Source organism: Bison bison, unplaced genomic scaffold (genome assembly GCF_000754665.1).
Source record: "Bison bison bison isolate TAMUID 2011002044 unplaced genomic scaffold, Bison_UMD1.0 scf7180017864518, whole genome shotgun sequence".
Classification (NCBI taxonomy): domain Eukaryota; kingdom Metazoa; phylum Chordata; class Mammalia; order Artiodactyla; family Bovidae; genus Bison; species Bison bison.
This window is the reverse complement of record NW_011495071.1, coordinates 1,110,372-1,131,512: the sequence shown is the minus strand read 5'-3', so window position 1 is coordinate 1,131,512 and position 21,141 is coordinate 1,110,372. Positions and strand designations below refer to the sequence as shown.

General features: G+C 41.1%; 3 protein-coding genes across 7 annotated transcripts in view; 1 reads left to right on the top strand and 2 right to left on the bottom strand.

The window, feature by feature from the left end:
* Nucleotides 1-6,657, bottom strand: part of SDHD (succinate dehydrogenase complex, subunit D, integral membrane protein) — a 12,195-nt gene extending 5,538 nt beyond the window's left edge. The window contains exons 1-3 of one of the 2 annotated variants that reach the window (XM_010830327.1): nt 6,543-6,657; nt 3,693-3,809; nt 2,186-2,330 (exon numbers count right to left, since the gene is read on the bottom strand). In XM_010830327.1, coding sequence (XP_010828629.1) covers nt 2,186-2,330; nt 3,693-3,809; nt 6,543-6,594 — 314 coding nt within the window. In that variant the 5' untranslated portion in view covers nt 6,595-6,657. The remainder of the gene's footprint in view (nt 1-2,185; nt 2,331-3,692; nt 3,810-6,542) is intronic. The other variant, XM_010830328.1, reaches the window with a different exon arrangement.
* A 2-nt stretch (nt 6,658-6,659) lies between these two features.
* On the top strand, nt 6,660-8,737 carry TIMM8B (translocase of inner mitochondrial membrane 8 homolog B (yeast)). Its single transcript, XM_010830320.1, has 2 exons — nt 6,660-6,860; nt 8,340-8,737. Exons 1-2 carry the CDS (start codon nt 6,777-6,779, stop codon nt 8,505-8,507), a joined length of 252 nt encoding a protein of 83 aa, XP_010828622.1. The 5' UTR covers nt 6,660-6,776; the 3' UTR covers nt 8,508-8,737.
* LOC104981311 (chromosome unknown open reading frame, human C11orf57) lies at nt 8,644-21,138 on the bottom strand. Of its 4 annotated transcripts, none has more exons than XM_010830321.1 (6): nt 21,053-21,138; nt 19,602-19,678; nt 14,429-14,529; nt 12,751-12,900; nt 11,752-11,805; nt 8,644-11,320 (listed from the first exon to the last, which is right to left on the bottom strand). In XM_010830321.1, the coding sequence occupies exons 2-6, from the start codon at nt 19,668-19,670 to the stop codon at nt 10,816-10,818; spliced, it is 879 nt and encodes a 292-aa protein (XP_010828623.1). In that variant the 5' UTR covers nt 19,671-19,678; nt 21,053-21,138; the 3' UTR covers nt 8,644-10,815. The 4 variants fall into 4 exon arrangements, with proteins under 4 accessions (XP_010828623.1, XP_010828625.1, XP_010828624.1 ...); XM_010830323.1 differs by having other exon boundaries at nt 8,644-11,317; XM_010830322.1 differs by having other exon boundaries at nt 20,492-21,096.
* Nucleotides 21,139-21,141: the final 3 nt, after the last annotated feature.

Sequence of the window (21,141 nt, the reverse complement as noted above, 5' to 3'; positions counted from 1 at the left end):
CTGTGAAGAAGGCTGAGTGCCGAAGAATTGATGCTTTTGAACTGTGGTGTTGGAGAAGACTCTTGAGAGTCCCTTGGACTGCAAGGAGATCCAACCAGTCCATTCTAAAGGAGATCAGCCCTGGGTGCTCTTTGGAAGAAATGATGCTAAAGCTGAAACTCCAGTACTTTGGCCACCTCATGCGAAGAGTTGACTCATTAGAAAAGACTCTGATGCTGGGAGGGATTAGGGGCAGGAGGAAAAGAGGACGACAGAAGATGAGATGGCTGGATGGCATCACCGACTCAATGGACGTGAGTTTGAGTCAACTCCGGGAGTTGGTGATGGACAGGGAGGCCTGGCGTGCTGCGATTCATGGGGTCGCAAAGAGTCGGACACGACTGAGCGACTGAATTGAACTGAGTAACAAACACATTTTTTCATGCACCTTTTGCCATTTCCATATCTTCTTTAGATAAACGTTAATTTTCCCTATAAAAAGGTCCCTTTGGCTATATGTGGTGAATGGACCGTGTAGGCAGAAGGGCAATAAGAACAAAAATAGAGAACTAGTTAGGAAGCAACTGAAGTAGCTGAGGCAAGGCTGCTGGCTTAACTTGCCTTAAGCTAGGGTGGTGATAGTGAGGATACCATCAAGTGACAATTCAGGCTACATTTTGAGGAGAGAACTAAAAGAAAGAGCTGATGGACTGGTGGCGGGGTTAGGACAAAAAGTAGTATTTAGAATGACTCCTAGGATTTTTGATTTGAGCAACAAGACTTAATTGAATTATTGAAGAACAGGAGAGAAGAAGCTTGTGAGGAAAAACTGAGAGATTTGAGGGGAAGAGTGATTTGGGGCAATATTACACTGGGGATGCCTACTAGATATCCCAGTGGACAACTGGAAATACTAAGTCTGCAGTTCAGGAAAAGAGGGCCATGTGGAACAAAAAACAAAGAGGTCTATCTGAACTCACCTGGGGGAAGTATGTAGGCAGAGAAATTTAAGAAAGCCAAGAACGAGCCTTGGGTTCAGACCTTCATTATTCGGAGGTCAGACAAGAGGAGGTGCTGGCTGAGGAGACAGAGAAGGTATATAGAGCTGGTGGGGTGGAAGAAAACAAGGTAAGGATGGTATCTAGGAAGCCAAAGAAAAATTACTTAACGAGAGATCAGTCAATTAAGTTGAATACTGCCAAGTTCAAGTGGAGAACAAAGAATGGACAACTGGTTTGGAAAAATGAAGGTCTTCAGTGATTTTTGTTGAGAATGACTTCAGTTAAATAGTTGGGATAAAAGCCCAATCAATGCAGGTTTAAAAAAACCGGATACTAAAGAACTAGTGCACAATTACAGACAACTCTTTCAAGTCTTTTTTGTGTATGTGTAAAAAAGGAGAGAATTAATAAGGTAACTGGAGAAGTCAATTGCAATTATTTACATGTATGACTTTAGGACTTCCCTGGTGGTCCAATGGTTAAGACTCACTTCCACTCCAGGGCACACAGGCTTGATCCCTGATTAGGGAATTAAGATAAGATTCCATATGCCACACAGCATGGTCAAAAAAAAAAAAAGCATGACTTTAGATTTATCTCTTATTCTGATTTTTCATCAATTTAGACTGATCTTCTTTCAAGATACACACATTAGAGAAACCCTACTGTACTTGTGATCTAGTATTTCAAGAGCAACTGGTATCATTTACTGTGCAAGGTCTATCTGGTTGAAGGGTAATTCTCCTAACCAATGCTTACGAAGTAAGAAAACTAGGTAAGCAAACAACCCCTTTAATACTATCAAGAAAATGATTCTGACAAATTATTTAACGTCCCTGGGATTTAGTTTCCACAGACGTTAAATAACAGGCTTGGCTAAGATACTCCCTCAAGTCCTTTCAGTTCTAACAATCCAAAAAACACCTCCCCATCCATGACAGCATACCGTCCTTGCCAAACCACATAAAATGGGGAACTCTCAAAAGCAATGCTAAGTTCAAAAGCCTCTAAAATATGAAAATGAAGACATCTTCCAGGCACGTGGATACACAAATTTGGGCATGTAAATATTTTACGTATGTTTTATTGTTCTCTTCAGATCTTCAGTATTTTGAGCAACTTCTCCCTCATATGCAACTATGAGATAAGCTCACAGCAAACAAACTGCACAGATAAGGTAAGACTGAAAGGACTGCTGTACTTGCCAGTGACTGTGAAGAGTGAGGGTTGCAGCCAGAGAGTAGTCCATCGCAGAACACGGATTCAAATAAGCAGCTGGAATTAGGCCCAGGAGCAAAACACTGACAACCCTCTCACCAGTCCAGTGGAGAGATGCAGCCTTGGAACCAGCTATAGAAAGGAAGGACGAGATTCCTAAGAGTTTCAGGGGAAATACACATCTCAGTATTTGCCACAAACTAACCCAAACCAACAGAACGGCAAACAGTATGCATTTAAGATTTAACTCTGAGCATAAAGTGGGTAAGAGAAAGGAGGTAAATGAGAAAGATGCAATCTCCCTTCTCTGAAGTCTTTCAGCACAGGGTTTCTCAAGCCTACATACATTAATTAAAAGAGAGATCCACTCTGCTTAGAGGCAAGATGATGGATGAAATATTGTTGCAGAATTACCAACCTTGGACTTCATTATAATAGACAGATACCTTATAAATGTAAGCTGGTGACACCTGAGGAATTCCTTTAAAACATCAATCTTATTTTACACCTGATCTTTCTAAGTAATATTAAAAATCCTCCCAAAAGAAAATTAAGCCTGTCAATTAAAAGAGAAGCACAGTTCTAATGTCAACTTTTAGGATTATGGCTCTTCTGTTCTGTTACTTATAAATAGCCCAATATAGAGAAGGAACATGAAACTTTCTTTTAAACAAGTAAAAATAAAATGGGCTTTAAACATCTCTTTGAAAGCCTCTTTTTTGGGGGGGTTACATACCCCTTTGGGAATGTTTTATTAATGATGGAGTTACTTCCTGGAAAAATGCACACAGATACACACGTTACAAACTATGTACACAACCCTGGGGACCTTCCTTCAGTCCCATGCACCCCAAGTTAAAATCGCTCTGCTAAATCTAACTGAACAAAGTTCATCAACAACTTTTCAAAGCTAAAATAATTCTAAATAGCAGAAAAACTATACTTGCTTAATTATTCATAACTCAGAAGCAGCTTTCAAGTGACAGGCTTAAGAATCAAAAGTCTTTATCTCTATAAAATACTGATGTTTCTAGACTTTAAAAATGAAAATAGTTACCTCACTATTCACCTATGGATTTTCTAAGACTTAACAATACCTAAATAGTATTCATCCAAGAAATAACATGATTTTAATAGCAACCTAAATAAAAACAAACATATCATTATAGCTATGAATATGCAAGATTTTAAAAACTGTCTGCTATTCTAAATTATCCAGATCCAGCTCCTCTGCAATAAATAAAGGTAACTAAACTATATTGAACAGATTGTCCCTACAGAGCTATTTTCTTTTAAGAAACTTAAACATTTTAAAAAGACTTAGACCAGAAGGTTCTGTATAAGTGGAAATGGCATCATTCAACCGTGCTAGCATTGTGTGCCCACAAGTGTAGATTAGGTCTTCACTTGACAGAGCTGGACACAAGAGTTCCCCTCAGAGAGAGCAAGTCCTGCCAAAGGCATGATAATCAGCACAGACAAAGATGCACATACAATGGTGGCTGGGTGACAGGTGAATATGCTGTGTTCCACACCATCCTTGAGCAGGTCGGTCCTGGAGAAATGCTGAGACAAGAGCTGGTCTGACCACTGGGTTTCGGAGGAACAGAGCTGAGGAAAGAGACATCAAGGGAATCATAAGCACCTTTCCTGTAACAGGACTGAGACTTTCTACATGACCATAGATAAGCTGCTGCTGCTGCTGCTTAGCTGCTTCAGTCATGTGTGACTCCATGTGACGCTATGGACTGCAGCCTGCCAGACTCCTCTGTCCATGGGATTCTCATTGCCATGCCCTGCTCCAGGGGATCTTGCCAACCTAGGAATCGAACCCAGGTCTCCTGCATTGCAGGCTGATACTTTACCACTGAGCCACCCAGGAAGACCCATAGGTAAGCTACTTAACCCCAAATAGGGAATCACCAGCTAATCTGTAAAATGTGGATAGCATCTATTTCACTGGGTTGCTGTGAGACTAGACTAAGCAGCCATGGAAAGACTGATAAATCGATGAACACTTCTGCAAAAAGGGCTTCACTTTGACCAATTCTCAAAAATTAATTATGGCTCTTTTATCCTTTCATTCATCTACTCATCCAACAAACTTTTACTACATACAAAACTATGCTCTGCACAACAGCAAGAGAGATAAAGACAAAGTCTTTGTCTTCAAGTAATTCAGCCTAGTTTGGGAGATACGACTTTCTTTTTCAAGATCAATTTCTGTGCTTGCACGCCTGAACTCATCCCTTTCTGTCCTCTTATAGATCTTGGTTAAAAAACAGGCAGACCTAAGAACACCCAAGCCTATCAATACCGACTATGAGATAATGGACAATTAAGTTAAATAGGCTCTCCAAGCCTCAATGTCCTCATTTGTAAAATGAAAACATTGGTATTTACTTCATAATACTCTGCTGAAAATTAAGTAATATATGTAAGATGTTCAACCTAAGTCCCACAGTGTTATAAGCACTCAATAAGCACTCAATAAAAGATAATTTCTCTCCTGTATCTTTAACCCCTCCTTTCTTCCTACTGACCATTTTCCCTCAACTGATGCAATATACTTAACCCCTCCCTTCATCCTATGTCCTATAATGCCCATGCACTCTTCCCCTCCTTTCTTCTCTTTCTAAACATGCTTCTTTAAAGTGTTGTCTAAATCACTTCCTCACTTCCCTAAAATTCTTCATGGCCTGCAACTCGTCCTTATCCCCACCAAAGCTGCATTCATGAATTACCAATGTTCTCATGTGACCACATCCAACATCTTATTGGGCCTTTCTGCACGAGGCACTGGTGGCCACTTCTCCCTTCTTTTCTCTGACAGAACTCTCTTCAGCTTCTCCCTTTGATTTTCTGATCATTATATATCAGTCTCCTCCTGCATTTGCTCTTAAATGCTCACCCAGGAGTCCATCATCTGCCCTTTGCTCTCCATGCTGCCTAAGCCCACCCCTAGACATTTTGTCCACTCAACTTCTAGAGCCTTTAGGTTAGTGACAGTCAACTCTGTATCCCCAGGTTTGATATCTCTCCAGAGTTTCAGAAGTTTGAGTACCTGCAAGCTCTGTCCCCTGAAGAACCCCACCTGGTCCTCAAACTCACTATGGCAAAAACTAAAATCACCCTTCAACTCGTCTTCTCATTCAAACTTGCCTCTCATTTGCATGTTCCTCATTTTATTTAATGATATCCCAGTCACTCATCAACCTAAACCAAAAATCTGGAAATCATGTAAGACTTCCCTTCTAAATTCAGTCAAATACCAAATCATACTCATATAACTCCTTAGCATTTCTTGAGACAATCTTCTCTTACATACTACTTTCCAAGTTCAGGACCTCACCATGCTTGCCTAGACTACTACAATAAGTGTCTCAATTCATCTCCTAACTTATGTCTTGGCTTGTCCCATCTCCCATGATGGCCATCTATAATATCAAACAGTTACCAAGGTGGTCAATCTAACTGCAAATCTATGTCAAATCTTTCACTGGCTCTCTTTCACACAAAGAAAAATGCATACTCCACATCAAGACAAATTTTTCTGAGATTTGATTTCAGTTTACTTTTCCAGAACCATCTCATTCCTCACCTTGAGCTTCATGTTCTAATATCCGATTTGTTTTCTCTCACAACAAGCAGCTTCTATGCCTTTCATCATTGCTTCTGCTCATCCCACTACCTCTAACTGTAATGCCCTTCTTCCTGTGGCCTTCCCTACCCTCAAGACTCAAATCGGGCACAGCTCCTTCAGGAAGTGAGACAGGATAATCCTTCCAAAACACAGAGCTAGTATAGTCTTCTGGATTGGCATACAACTTAGATACTGTGCTGTAGTTTTTGCTTTCTGTCATATTATGCTTAGATGTTTTCCTATAAAAATGGAAACTCTTTAAGAATTGGAACTACGCTTTCTCACATTTTTAACCCAATCATACTACAGTACCTTGTATAACACAAATGCCCCCTCGATGATTATCGAACTGAACGCCAAGGGAAACGACCAATACGTAAATTGGGACTTAAGACACTGACACTCTTTTCTGATTCAGGGTGGGAACATTCCAAAAACAGGGAATGAGGAGAAAAAGAGAACTCGTGAACACAGCCGCAGCAGGACTGTAACTTTCAGACTACCCCATCACCACGTCAGCCCAGAGGAGGGGAAATATGCACTCGGGTGGACATCTGGACCCTAAGACAACGCTGGTCATGCTGTGCCAAAGGAAAGGAGGGACACCCCTGTTCAAAAGGTCTCACCGCCCAGCAGACGAATCCTAACCGCATCCCTTTCCCCGGCTGGAGGTTGTGCTGAGAACCTCCGGCTGCCCTCACCTCGCCCTTCTCTGGCGCCGCAGAGGACACTTAGCCTCCAAAGAGCCGCCATGTCGCTCCGGAAGGTTCAAGGTCAATCAGCAACCCGGAAGCAGTCATTCGACAACATCCGCCCGCGACAAGGAAGAAAACATGGAAACGGAAAAGGCCGCGTGAACCGGAAGTTGGGGTTGGCACGGGCCCGCCGCACATGCGCAGATAACTCTTCGGAAGGTCGGTAACTGGACACGGAAGATGGCGGAGCTGGGTGAGGCGGATGAAGCCGAGTTGCAACGCCTGGTGGCGGCCGAACAGCAGAAAGCGCAGTTCACTGCACAGGTGCGGGGATATGGACTAGTGTGAAGAGAAAGGAGGGTGAAGTACAAGTCCCAGGCACTCGCGGAGCTCTGAACGCTGGCGGCGTGGGGCGGCCGCCAGCCGCTCCGTGCTTGCTGCGCGTGGTTCTGCTCACTAAAGAAACGAGTCACTTCTGCCGCTGGCTACCTGCAGTGCTCAGGTGCTCTGAGAGCCTAGCGTAGGGGAAAGAGAAAGTGTAAAGCGAAGCAAAAAGGTTCGGGTGACGCAAGTGCACGGAAGCCTAGTTTGGTGGCGAGCTCTCTAGGCTGGCATTGGGAGGACCCAGCTTCTCATACTGCTCTGTCCCTTACAGGCCACGTGCCCCTAAACAAAATACCCATCCACCGTAGGTCTTGGTTTCACAGTCGCCTGCTGCCTCACAGGATGTCGAGGATCATATGCAATGTATTTGAAAACGATAGAGTAGTAGAGCATCATTGGATAAAAGTGGGCTGAAGTAGTCAGTGTAGACTTAGGTAGAACAAGAGCTTCGGAGCATAGTTCCAGCCCCGGCTTTGACCTTTACTAGCTGCATGATTTTGGACGTATTACTTACCCTGCCTCTTAAATGGAGGTCACAGTCATCCTTTAGGACCGCAAAAAGAATTGACTTAACTACTTAGTACCCCAGCCTCCCGAAATAGCTAAGCCCTTGGTAAATGGTTATTCCCCGCTTTTGCGGGCAGTGGAGGTGGTGGGAATGGGAGGGCTCGCGGAAGATAAGTGGCAAGAACCCTGGTTGGAAATCTTTGGGTCCTGAACATTTTGAAAGCGCACACATTTTCTGTGCTTCTGTGTGCATTTTTCTGTAGATTGGGTCCGTAACCTTCATTGGATTCTCACATATATCCCTGACCCCCCAAAAGGTTAACGACTTAAGAACTGCTAAGGAATAGGCTTAGAATGAGAGGAGTGCAGTGGTTTGGGGGAATTAATTGGTACCATAGCTTTCCCAGCTTACACTGGTGTCAGTTTGGAAATAAAGAAGGTATCAGTCCTGCCTGCAGTTTTACAATCTGATTAAGGAAGTGACGCAGAAAATAATCGTGCTCTCAAGGAGGTGATAATAAACTGGAAAAACCTTTAGGGAGGAGTGTTGAGGGCCAAATTAAGTATGCTATGTATGGACCTACCTCATTGAAACACATTGGTTGGGTGTTAAATAAGGGAGTGCCCTGAGTGGCTGACAAAGAAACTGATGCATTAGGCCAGCACTGGGGTGACTTGGTCGAAAGTACCTATTTTTCAGTTACTAAGGAGAAAAGTAGACAAGGAGAGGATGAAAGTATTGTCGCAGGGTAGGAATGAGGAGTTGGACTGTATTGGTGACAAATTAGGAAGTGAGCAAAGAGTCAAAGAATGGTTTAGTCAGGTGACAGAAAATGAGAAAAGTGGGAAGGAAATTCATAGATAAGGCCTGTCAGCAGACCCCAAGTGGTTACTGTTTTTCTTTCCTCTTAGGTGCATCACTTCATGGAGCTATGTTGGGATAAATGTGTGGAGAAGCCAGGGAATCGCTTAGACTCTCGTACTGAAAATTGTCTCTCTAGCTGTGTGGACCGCTTCATTGACACTACTCTTGCTATCACCAGTCGGTTTGCCCAGATCGTACAGAGAGGAGGGCAGTAAGCCACCCCTGGAAGAGTAACAGCAGCAGCCAAGGACTGATTAAGCAGCCTGAAGGGCCTGCAGGGGAAGGCGGCCAGTCTGTCGGGTTGGCTTCAGGCAGCTACCAAGCCCGTTGGTGCTAAAAAGGAACAGATCAGATGTTCAAAAAGTGAAATTTATTTATTGGGAATTCAGAAATTCCATCTTGTATCACAACAGTTTATTCAATAAATGTGAATTCTCCAACTCTCTTTTTTAAATCCCATTTTAGGATTTAATATATAGATCTCTGATTGGTAGGAACATTACAATTAAGTATGTTCCAAGGCCATTAGTAGTGCAAATGAGAGATCTTAGGTTTTGAAGAGCCATCCTAAGCCATATTTAAGGGGGTGGGAAGAACCATCAAAAGCCTTAGCCTAAGGCATCAGAGAGAATTTGGGGTTGAGAAAGGTGAAAACAGAAAACAGCTTTATTGCTTATACATGACCAAGAAAAGGTAAACATGGCAAAAAGCAAAACAGGCAAGATGTGTGTTCACTGGGAAAGAGGCCTGCTAGTATGAGACGAAGAGAAAGTCAAGACCTAAACAGAATCAACTTCCTGGAGAAGCCTGGTTCCACTGGCCCATCTTCCTGAGTCTGTGCTTAGAATCAAAACTTTTAGAGCACAGAAACAGTGCTAAAAAACAAACCCAGGAGCTGAAAACTCCTTCCCACAAAGATTTCACTTACACCAAGAAGAAAACAATTGCTTTAGGTTAAGAGGTAGTAATTATAGACTGTTCTTCCCTACTTGGGCCCTTAATCTCAATGTTAAAAATATGCACCATGGAACATCTGCAACAGTACCAAAGTACTAATATTTCAAATAAATATCCCAAAAGGTAGCACCTGCTTAGAGTCAAGGGCTAGGGAACCTCTGGCCAACTGTTTATGACTAAGCATTTTATTAGAAATCTGTTCTGTAAAGAGAACAATTTAATAGTTCAGAGCTACAAAATATTACCACCTCATGGAATGTTGTCATAGGCTATTGCTGGTGTCATACACTGTCAGGCTACCGTGAAGTATTTCTGTATTACACATGGGGAAAGTTCCAGGGAGGCTGACTTACCTGCTCCAAACCTCGTAACCAACTAATGGCAGAACCAAGACAAAAAGTCTGAGCTTTCAAGATTTTTACTCAGCCCATGAAGTGACAGCCAGGAAAAAACAATGTCACTTGTTCTGCCATAGTAAATAAAACTCACTTGTGTTCTGCCAGCCTTCTTCCAGCGAGTTAAGTTTCTTAAGAGTTAACATAGTAGGATCACCGTATTATAGCACAGGGAAATAACAAGATCTTTGCTTGGTGCTTTAATCCAAAGGCAGACTAGGAAGAAATGGATATGTCCCTGAGAAGCCTATTCATTTTGGAATCGATTCAACCTAGTTTCAAGGGAAATCTACAAGTTCATTAACTAAGAAATGAACAAGGAAGACAACATTTAAATGGCTGTTGCTGCCCTGAATCCTTTTCAGTGCACAATGAGATAGCACGACTGATGCCTAATTCTTCATTTGGTTAAGGACTTACCCAAGACAACTTACCCAAGAAATAATTTTGAATACAAGTGCATTTAGGCAATAAACAGTGGAACTGGAAAACCTTTTACTATCCAATCACCCATGTTTAGGGGTATACTGAGTACAGCCACAGACCCTGTCCAGCAGGGAAATATGACAAAAACCCCTAGTTTCTACCAGTAACAGCTGTCTAAGGATGTTACCATGAATTGAAAATGTTTGTTCTTATGCTCATTTCCTTATTAAGTAAACTGGACCACATCTGTGGGGCCAAAATACAGAAAAGATCAAAGCACCAAAGCTAAAGACAAACTGTGGCACCTATTATATAATAAACAAGAGCAACACGATATTTCCTCCTCATACCATTCTATATAGCACTAGCTCAATCCATCTCTTGACCCCAGCCCTTGCTTTCCCCAAATTCAACACTGTGACTGGTATACCCAGGTCTTTACTGGATTCAACTTTCTGGGTCCTTTAATTTGCTGCATATGCACTCTACCCTAAATGTGATTAATCACAAAAAATAATCTCTTCAAGAAACCTTCATAACAAAATAACGGATTCCCTATTAACAGTAAGAGGATCAAGTTTAACAGGCCAAACTAGACAAGACGTCTGTCAGAACATATATAGATGGCACAGGACAGCTCTAACCTCAGGCCCTGTGCCGAGCAGTAGCGTCACTGGCAAACCCCAAGGTGTAAGAACTGTAAATATCCAGAGTCATGCAGAAAACATGAATGCTGCTTTCTCATTTAGTCATCCTCTGAACTCTCGGCAGACCTTTCATCTGTAGCCACTTTCCAATTTGTGCGTTTGTTTGTCCTCTCCTGTATTTCATTGTTAACTACAGGGATGTGGGCTTTTTTCTCTCTCTTTTTCCTTTTGGTTTTCTTAGTGTCTCTCTCCTCACTTTCCTCAGAACTGCTGGATGCAGAATCATCTGATGGGGAAGTGTCACTCTCTGCCTCTAATAAAGGAGATTTCTTGAGAGACTTTTTCCTGGATTTTTTCTTGCGTTTGTGTGGTTGCTTCCTTTTCCTGGTACTAGAAGCCCCAGTTTCTTCCGAGAACTCGCTTGAGGAATCTGCTGTTATATCTGTGGCTTCCTTTTTGCTCTTCTTCTGTTTTTTGTGTGACTTCTTTTTCTGCTTTTTTTTGTGGGACTTCTTTGACTTCTTGTGTTTGTGAGATTCATGGGTAGATGATTTTACCTGGGGAGATGTTTTTTTCCCATTGGTAATATCTTGCTGATCACTACTAATAAAAAAGAAAAACTGCTTTACTGTAGAAAATATAAAGTGTATTTATATAATTTTTATATTCTGCTTTCGAAATGGGAAGTTGGGGTTAACCTCTGAATTTTAAATAAAAACTTTGATACAAGCTTACCATCAGACTTTATCACTGAGTTTTGTTTCTTCATTTTTAAAATGAAGATAAAAATCTTTATCTGCCATACTGAGTTACTGTATGGAACACTGTATATAAAACCGACATGCTACAGATATGCCAAATGTCAGGGAAAGGCAAAATATCAGTCCTCTCCCAACTAAACTGCCTATTTCTCTGGTTACATTTTTAATGGCAAATGTCATATACTTGGTAAAAAATTAGGAACTTCATTTATAATTCAGACATTGTACTAATCTTAGTTTCTAAGTTTTTTCCAGTAAGCCTACTTGCCTTACCTGTCTGTTTCAAATTCTTCAGGGTATAACTCTTTATATCCACTGTGGCCCCATCTGTAAGATAACGTTTTATTACACATATTACTAAATCAATGCATACATTTCTTAAAACTAAGACAAATTAGACTTAGAAGTGTATACATACACAGACACACACAGAACAAAAAAAGATATGGAAGAGCCAACACCACATTTATAGATCAGTAACTTGGTTACATTTTCCATACTATACACTCTAATTTCAGAAACAAAGGATTCCTTTATCCATTTGTAAGAAAACTTGCCATTCTCTTCCTTGAAACACTGAGGAACTCTTAATATGCTGCTCTTCAGTTGTGAAATACTTCTCTAAAAGCACTTTATAACATAATGCTGTCTACCTTGGGACAACTTTTTTGAATAAGTTAATTGAGGTATAATCCATATACCATAAAATTCACCCATTTAAAGAGTATGATTCAGTGGCTTTTAGCATATTCAGAGTTGTGCAACCATTACCACTATGATTTTATAATATTTTCATCACCCCCAAAAAAAACAATCCCCCCAAAAAACATCAGCAGTTATTCCACTCCTCCATCTCCTACAGCCCATGGCAACCACTAATCTACTTTCTTTTTTTTTTTTTAATTTATTTTTTAATTTTATTTTATTTTTAAACTTTACATAATCTTATTAGTTTTTCTCTATAGAATCATATAATAAGTGGCCTTTTGTGTCTGACTTTTCTCACCTGGCATAACGTTTTCAAGGTTCATCCATGTTCTAGCATGTAACGTACTTTATTCCTTTTACTGCCAAATAGCATTCCATTACCATTCCATATACCGCATTTTGTTTATCCATCCATTAACTGACAGACATTTGGGTTTCCACTTTTTTGGCTATTATGAGTATGTTATGAACATTTCTGTAATAAGCTTTTGCAGGGATAATTTTTAAAAAGTACACATTCTCAAGCCAAATATCACTAATGGTCATAAGAATTTAGTCACAGACCTGTCTGGCATGTTAGCTTCATAATCATATAACTTCTTGTTCCAGGATTTAGCCTTAAGAAAACCATCATCCAGTGCTCCACAAATTTCATTCTTTGGCCTCCAGTAGTCTCTTTGACTTTCTTCATCAAAACCATCACTGCGCATCCGGCTATAAGAGAAAAGAGAAGAACTTTTAGATACAGAAGCAATCTGTAAGGTTACTTTATGGAATATCATGCACAAAACTCACTGAACAAGCTAAAAGGAGACCAAAACAATCTAATACTTTTTTTATAACCTGATACTTAAAAATATATATATCTTTTTAACATTATGTCCTTCCTTAATTTGTACAGTTATAGAATGAAAATATGATCATCACTACCCCTCCTACTGCAAAGGACAGACAAAATAACTTTTGGACTGGGGCATGTTATACCTCACTCACTGATTCTGAAGGAAGCAGACCGATAATCACAGCTGGGGACATCTCAAACTGCCCCAGTGATTTTGAGATACACTCCCTTCCCTAACACCAGCTCCTACTGTAATTAGATCACAGTAACAGTGGTAGCAAGGTGTAACCCATGAATATATTGAACTAGAAAAACAGTTAAGAACTACTAATCTAGCCTGTGCCTACAAAATCCCACTAACAAGTCACTAAGCCAGCTAAGAGGTTATCAAAAATGTTTAAGGGCCTCCTACATGCCTATGAGGCACTGTTACAGCTGCAGGACTATAATGGGAAATGAGCCAATCAAAAAACTGCCCCTAAAGAAATTATGTTTTAAAGACTTATTCATCATGACAGGCATTAATAATCCACTCCAAAAGAACAGTATTTTGTTCTGGAATGTTACTTGGAATTGAACAACCAACACAAATCATCATCTGCACTAAGTACTTCCAAATTCTCAAAGAACCATCCTCAGAGAGAAAACAGACTGAAAAGGTATTTATTTGTATGTTGAGACCCTGCCATGTTTACCATGGATACCCTGAATACTTTCTTGTGGAAAACTATTCACACACAATCACTCCAAAGTCCACACACTCAGCAGGCACACTCCTTAAATATCTCACTATTATTAACCATGTTCCTGGATGGCTTTAGAAATCAGCATTGATAACTTTATAGTCATTTTTCATACAACAGCTCTACACCAATAGGCATATGAGGCCCAGGAGATGTTCCAACACTCTGACATTCCTATACGTCCACAGGTAAGACAACTAAGCCTACATAATCTTTCATACTCACACTCAAATTATTAAGAAGGTAATGTGAAAGGTTGTGTGACTAAGACAGTGAGTAGATAAAGAAAACACAGAGAGAGGATGAAAGACTAAAAAGGCAAAGGTGTGAATGATCAGCTAAGTGACCATAACATGCTCATAGAAAATCTTAAGTCAAAAGCCATCAGGTAAGGTCAGAATCCATAGAATCCTTAACGTTTACAATTGTTCAAGGCAGAATTTTTAAGTTCTCCATTCCAAATAAGTACAAAGAGTGGGGCTATATGCATCATAGCCATTACCTGTATGCTTGAGTCAAGATTTATGAAAAAAGGAAAGTCTTAAAAGACTCACAGAACTGAATTCATCTATCTTTAGCACACCATCATATTTTTAAACAAAAGTTGATGATTCTGAATGAGATGAGAATATTTTGGTTCTCAGAGTTGCAACTTCACCTTGAACTGCTGGGTAACATTCTCCTTTTGGTCCCCCGGTAAGCATCATCCATCTGTTTCTCCAGTTCTCTTATTTTCCACATATCTGATTCCTCTTGTATCTGGATTTAAAAAAAAAAAAAAAGAAAGACAAATAAGTTACTAGAACTTCCCCGGTGGCACTGTAGATAAGAATCCACATGCCAATGAAGAGGACACAGGGTCGATCCCTTGTCTGGGAAGATTTCACATGCTGCGAAGCAACTGAGTCCTTCTGCCACAACTACTAAGCCCGTGCTCTGGAGCCTGAAAGCCCCAACTACTGAGCTCATGTGCTGTGCACCCAGACCCTGTGCTCTCCAACGAGAGAGGCCACCAAAATGAGAAGTCCATACAACGAGTAGTCCCTGTGCAAAGCAATGAATACCTAGTTCAGCCAATAAATAAACTTATTTTTAAAAAATAAGTTAATAAAAATAACACTTTACATCACAGAAAAGTAATTGCAAATAAAGTCTGCACTAGTTATTGGATTACAAACTGTGTTTTGATCAGGAACCTGGGAAACAAATTCTGGTTTCTCTAGAGTGCTTAAACAATCCAACTCAGTAAATCTCAATTATGTAGAATTCTGCAGCAACAAAAGAGCTTTTTAACCCCTGCATAGATACACTCTTCACCTTATTAACCAAGTATGCTGCAGTTAGAAAACGATAATCTCTTATGTTTCTAAAATGCTTTGTGATTTTAATTGTATCATCTCTATTGAATTTTAAGCAATCTTACAAGGAAAGCAAAAAAAAGGTACTATTACTACATTTTACTGAGAAGAAACAAAAGCTCATAGATTTTTACCAAAGTCAAAAAGCCAATAAAGACTGGTCTTTCAACTTTCTAGGCTATGTCTCTTTTACAACACAGTAATTTTTGTTAAAAATAAAGCAAAACAAAACAAATAGCATGAGAACTGTTAGACAATTTCCTGAAAAGCAGAGTACAGCTGCACAAAGAACAATCAGCTATTTCTAAGCCCTCCTATAATATTGTTAAATTTGCACTCAATTTACCTTTTTTAATCACTGTTTTCAAATATAAGCTTACCATCCAACTAGGAGAGGTTTAAAGCAATTGCAGAAGCTGCTTATGTAACAGCTACACGCTCACTCACAATCAAAATATCAGGGGATAGGACAATAATAACATCTGCAATCTAATTAGGAGTTGCATTTTTTCATATTGTTCAAGAGAACACACTGGTCATAGCAAACACCCTCTTCCAACAACACAAAAGATGACTCTACACATGGACATCACCAAATGGTCAATACCAAAATCAGACTGATTCTACTCTTTGCAGCCAAAGATGGAGAAGCTCTATACAGTCAGAAAAAACAAGACCAGAAGCTGACTGTGGATCAGATCATGAACTCCTTATTGCAAAATTCAGACTTAAAGAAAGTAGGGAAAACCACTAGGCCATTCAGGTATGATCTAAATCAAATCCCTTATGATTATACAGTGGAAGTGACAAATAGATTCAAGGGATTGCATCTAAAAGACAGAATGCCTGAAGAACTATGGATGGAGATTCCTAACACTTGTATAGGAGGCAATGATCAAAACCAACCCCAAGAAAAAGAAATGCAAAAAGGTAAAATGGTTGTCTGAGGAGGCCTTACAAATAGCTGAGAAAAGAAGAGAAACAAAAGGCAAAGGAGAAAAGGAGAGATATATCCATCTGAATGCAGACTTCCAACGAATATCAAGGAGAGTTAAGGAAGCCTTCCTCAGTGATCAATGCAAAGAAATAGAGGAAAACAACAGAATGGGAAAGACTAGAGATCTCTTCAAGAAAATTAGAGATACCAAGGGGACATTTCATGCAAAGATGAATGCAATAAAGGACAGAAACAGTATGGACCCAACAGAAGCAGAAGATATTAAGAAGAGGTGGCAAGAATACACAGAAGAACTGTACAAAAAAGATCTTAATGACCCAGATAACCACGATGGTGTGATCACTCACCTAGAGCCAGACATCCTGGAATGTGAAGTCAAGTAGGACTTAGGATGCATCACTATGAACAAAGCTAGTGGAGGTGACGGAATTCCAGCTGAGCTATTTCAAGTCCTAAAAGATGTTGTTGTTAAGTTCTGCACTCAATATGCCAGCAAATTTGGAAAACTCAGCAGTGGCCACAGGACTGGAAAAGGTCAGTTTTCATTCCAATCCCTAAGAAAGGAAATGCCAAAGAATGCTCAAACTACTGCACAATTGCACTCATCTCACAGGCTAGCAAAAGTAATGCTCAAAATTCTCCAAGTTAGACTTCAACAGTGTGTGAACCAAAACTTCCAGATGTTCAAACTGGATTTAGAAAAGGCAGAAGAACCAGAGATCAAATTGCCAACATCTTTTAGATCACAGAAAAAGCAAGAGAATTCCAGAAGAACATCTATTTCTGCTTCATTACTACTCTAAAGCTTCTGACTGTGTGGATCATAACAAACTGTGGAAAATTCAAGAGTTGGGAATACCAGACCACCTTACCTGCCTCCTGAGAAATCTGTATGCAGGTCAAGAACCAGAAATCTGTATGCAGGTCAAGAACCAACAGTTAGAACCAGAACTCCCAAATTGGGAAAGGAGTACTTCAAGGCTATGTATTATCACCCTGCTTATTATTTTTGGGGGGGAGTACATCATATGAAATGCCAAGCTGGATGAAGCAGAAGCAGGAATCAAGACTTCAGGGAGAAATATCAATAACCTCAGATATGCAGATGACACCACCCTTATGGAAGAAAGCACACAGGAACTAAAGAGCCTCTTGATGAAAGTCAAAGAGGAGAGTGAAAAAGCTGGCTTAAAACTTAACATTCAAAAGACGAAGATTACGGTATCTGGTCCCATTACTTCATGGCAAATAGATAGGGAAACACTGGAAACAGTGGCTGACTTTATTTTGGGGGGCTCCAAAATCACTGCAGATGGTGACTGCAGCCATGAAATTCAAAGATGCTTGCTCCTTGGAAGAAAAGTTATGACAAACCTAGACAGCATATTAAAAAGTAGAGACATTACTTTACCAACAAAGGTCCATCTAGTCAAAGCTATGGTTTTTCCAGTAGTCATGTATGGATGTGAGAGTTGGACCATAAAGAAACCTGAGCACCAAAGAATTGATGTTTTTGAACTGCAGTGCTGGAGAAGACTCTTGTGAGTCCTTTGGACTACAAGGAGATCAAAGCAGTCAATCCTAAAGGAAATCAGTCCTGAACATTCATTGGAAACACTGATGCTGAAGCTCCAAAACTTTGGCCACCTGATCAAAGAGCTGATTCACTGGAAAGACCCTGGTGCTGGGAAAAACTGAAGGTAGGAAGAGAAGGGGATGACAGAGGAGGAGACGACTGGATGGCATCACTGACTCAATGGACATGAGTTTCAGCAAGCTCCAGGAGTTGGTGATAGACAGGGAAACCTGGCGTGATGCCATCCATGAGGTCGCAGAGTTGGACACCACTGAGAAACTGAACTGAACTGAAACAGAAGTTGCAAAGAGTTCACCAAAGACAACTAAAGTTTTGACCTCAGCTGCTCTCATGACCTCTATCACTTGGTGCATCAGTAACCCTCAAACCTTTATATCCAGTCTCAATTTTTCTCCTTTCCTCCAAGTCTAAGTTGCCAACTGTCTGGATATCCTATAAGCACCTTACCATCAACATGTTCAAAACCAAATTAATTACCTTTCCCATCATATCTGTCTCTTATTTTATTCCCTATCTCAATTAATTGCATCATCATCATCATTCACCCAGTCACACAAGGTGGTTATACTTGATTCTAGAATTATCACTATCATCCAATCAATCATCAAATTCCTTGAACTCCAGTCCCTAAATTCTTCATCTTCATCCCTACTATCACTGTTTTCATGTGAATCCCTCATCATCTCTCACCCGAAATACTACAACTATCTCCTAACTGGCCTCTCTACTATTTCAACCCATCTGATCTATCCCCTCCCCAGCTAACAAATCATCTTTCTAAAATATAAATACAGTGAAACAGTGACTGACTTTATTTTTCTGGGCTCCAAAATCACTGCAGATGGTGAATGCAGCAATAAAATTAAAAGATGCTTACTCCTTGGAAGGCAAGTTATGACCAACCTAAATAGCATATTAAGAAGCAGAGACACTACTTTGCCAGCAAAGGTCCATGTAGTCAAGGCTATGGTTTTTCCAGTGGTCATGAATGGACGTGAGAGTTGAACTATAAAGAAAGCTGAGCATCGAAGAATTGATGCTTTTGAGCTGTGGTGTTGGAGAAGACTCTTGGAGAGTCCCTTGGACTGCAAGGAGATTCAACCAGTCCATCCTAAAGGAGATCAGTCCTGGGTGCTCATTGGAAGGACTGATGCTGAAGCTGAAACTCCAATACTTTGGCCATCTGATGCGAAGAGCTGACTCATTGGAAAAGACCCTGATGCTGGGAAAGATTGAGGGCAGGAGGAGAAAAGGACGACAGACGATGAGATGGTTGGATGGCATCATCGACTCAATGGACATGGGTTTGGGTGGACTCCAGGAGTTGGTGACGGACAGGGAGGCCTGGCATGCTGCGGTTCATGGGGTCGCAAAGAGTAAGACACGACTGAGTGACTGAACTGAACTGAACATCTCAAACCTTGCTTTAAAATATTTAATGGTTTCTTTATTGCCTACAGGAAATAGTCTGATCTCCAAGCATCACAATCCAACTCTAATTCACCACTCAAGCCTCACCTTCTGCCATTATCTCCCAAATTCTCTACGTTATAGATGCATACAATTTCTTACCCTAACTGCTTCATGCTCCTTACCATATACTACTACATGATGTTTCCTCTGTGCTGAATGATCTTTGACATCTGATAAACTTGAACCTGTTCATCAAGAACTAGTTCAAATATCAGCAGTTCAAATACCACCCATTCTGTGAAGCCTTTCCCAATTTCCCAAGGCAGATTTCATTATTCCTTCCTCAGTGGATGAAAGCACTTTGTGTATGTCTACATTACAATACTTACCAAATTATATTCTATTTATTTTATTTATCTTTGTCTCTTCCAGCTGTACAAAAATCCCTCCAAGCACACTGTTTGCCCTCCTTAACCATGAGGAATAACTAAGGTGTATCTCTAACCTTATTGTGAGCATCTGTGTGCCGGATGACATTTCTCAGGAGGACTTTCCCCAAAGGAACTCGGGACATTCTTCAACCTGAAATGAATCAATAAGTAACATTTAATAATTTAATATATTATATTTTATCACTATGAAGCATGAGATAAAGAAAAGATTACTGAACTAGAAGTCAGTGGTCCTGAGGAATAGTTTTTCCTTCACCATTAAAAGGGGAAAACACCTGTCCACACTAATGTGAGGATGAAAGGAGATAATGTACATTGGAGTTCTCTGAAACTGCACCAAATTAAGTGCTTTCAAGAGCACCATTTTATTTAATCGTTAAAATAACTGTTTTATTTTCCCTGGTGGCTCAGATGGTAAAGCGTCTGTCTGCCTGCAATGAGGGAGACCGGGGTTCGATCCCTGCGTCAGGAAGATCCCCTGGAAAAGGAAATGGCAACCCACTCCAGTACTCTTGCCTGGAAAATTCCATGGACAGAGGAGCCTTGTAGGCTACAGTCCATGGGATCGCAAAGAGTCGGACACGACTGAGTGACTTCACTTCACTTCACCTTCATTCCTTTTCTGTAGATGACATTCCCTTAAAGCCATACCTTGCCCCAGGGCACACAGTCCAGGGCAAACAAAATTCAGATTAGAAATCAATTCCCAAATCTCAATTAGTTTGCAGTTAAACACCTAGATTTAACAGCGTCAGGGCCACAAATGTGAACAGTAAAAAAAAACTGACCCCTAAAAACATCAACTGCAAAGATGCCCTACACTGCTTCATTCAAGGGAATTTTATGTTCTATTTTGTCCAGAAGCCTCCAAAAAATAAATGACAGAGATATTCACGTGTGTAGCTATCAGGGGCTTTGGGCAACCACCCCACCGCTCACTCACCCCTCGATGCTGAGGAAATCAGGCATCTTGTTAGTGTGAGACGAAGAACCATTCCATTACAAGATCTCCTCCGACCCAGGAAGCCAAGGAGTCAGGGCTCAAAGGCAGCTCTGCAGCTTCACCCGAGTCCTTCGTGAAAACGCAGCCTTCCCACCGGTTATTCCGCCCTCACCCGTGGCCCAGGTCACGGCCGCCGTTCCCTCAGCCCAGGCCGACAGGCAGATTTCTCTCCGGACTGAGGCCGGGGGCTGCTCCGGAGCGGAATTCGGGCGGCCGGGTTGGCTGGGGCATTCCCCGCTCACGTTCGTCTGGGACTATCCCAGGGTTGGGTTTCACTCCCCAAAAAGGGATAAGGACGCTTTGGACGGGTACGACCCTCGACTGGGCCCTAAGCTGTATCTAGAGTGGCTGAAGTGGGGGTGGGGAGGGGAGCTTCCAAGTGGAAGAGAAACTACCCCTATCTTCGTCACCGGGACCCTTGCTCCCCAGCGGCCACGGGGCTCCTGGTAACCTTCCTTCCAAACGCCCTCCCCACAAAAACACACACAAACACACCCATACCGTGCGCCGCAGCCTCGCGTGGCGGGGTTGGGGGGGAGGAAGCTCTCTGGGAGAAGAGGGAGCTGACTTCCCTTCCAGGCCGGAAGTGG

Coding starts and splice junctions, on each gene's coding strand:
- TIMM8B (XM_010830320.1), top strand. CDS start 6,777: ATGGCGGAGCTGGGTGAGGCGGATGAAGCCGAGTTGCAACGCCTGGTG. Junction 6,861..8,339: donor AAGCGCAGTTCACTGCACAG/GTGCGGGGATAT, acceptor CTTTCCTCTTAG/GTGCATCACTTCATGGAGCT.
- LOC104981311 (XM_010830321.1), bottom strand. CDS start 19,670: ATGTCCCGAGTTCCTTTGGGGAAAGTCCTCCTGAGAAATGTCATCCGG. Junction 14,530..19,601: donor ACACAGATGCTCACAATAAG/GTTAGAGATACA, acceptor TTTTAAATCCAG/ATACAAGAGGAATCAGATAT. Junction 12,901..14,428: donor ATGTTACCCAGCAGTTCAAG/GTGAAGTTGCAA, acceptor TTTCTCTTATAG/CCGGATGCGCAGTGATGGTT.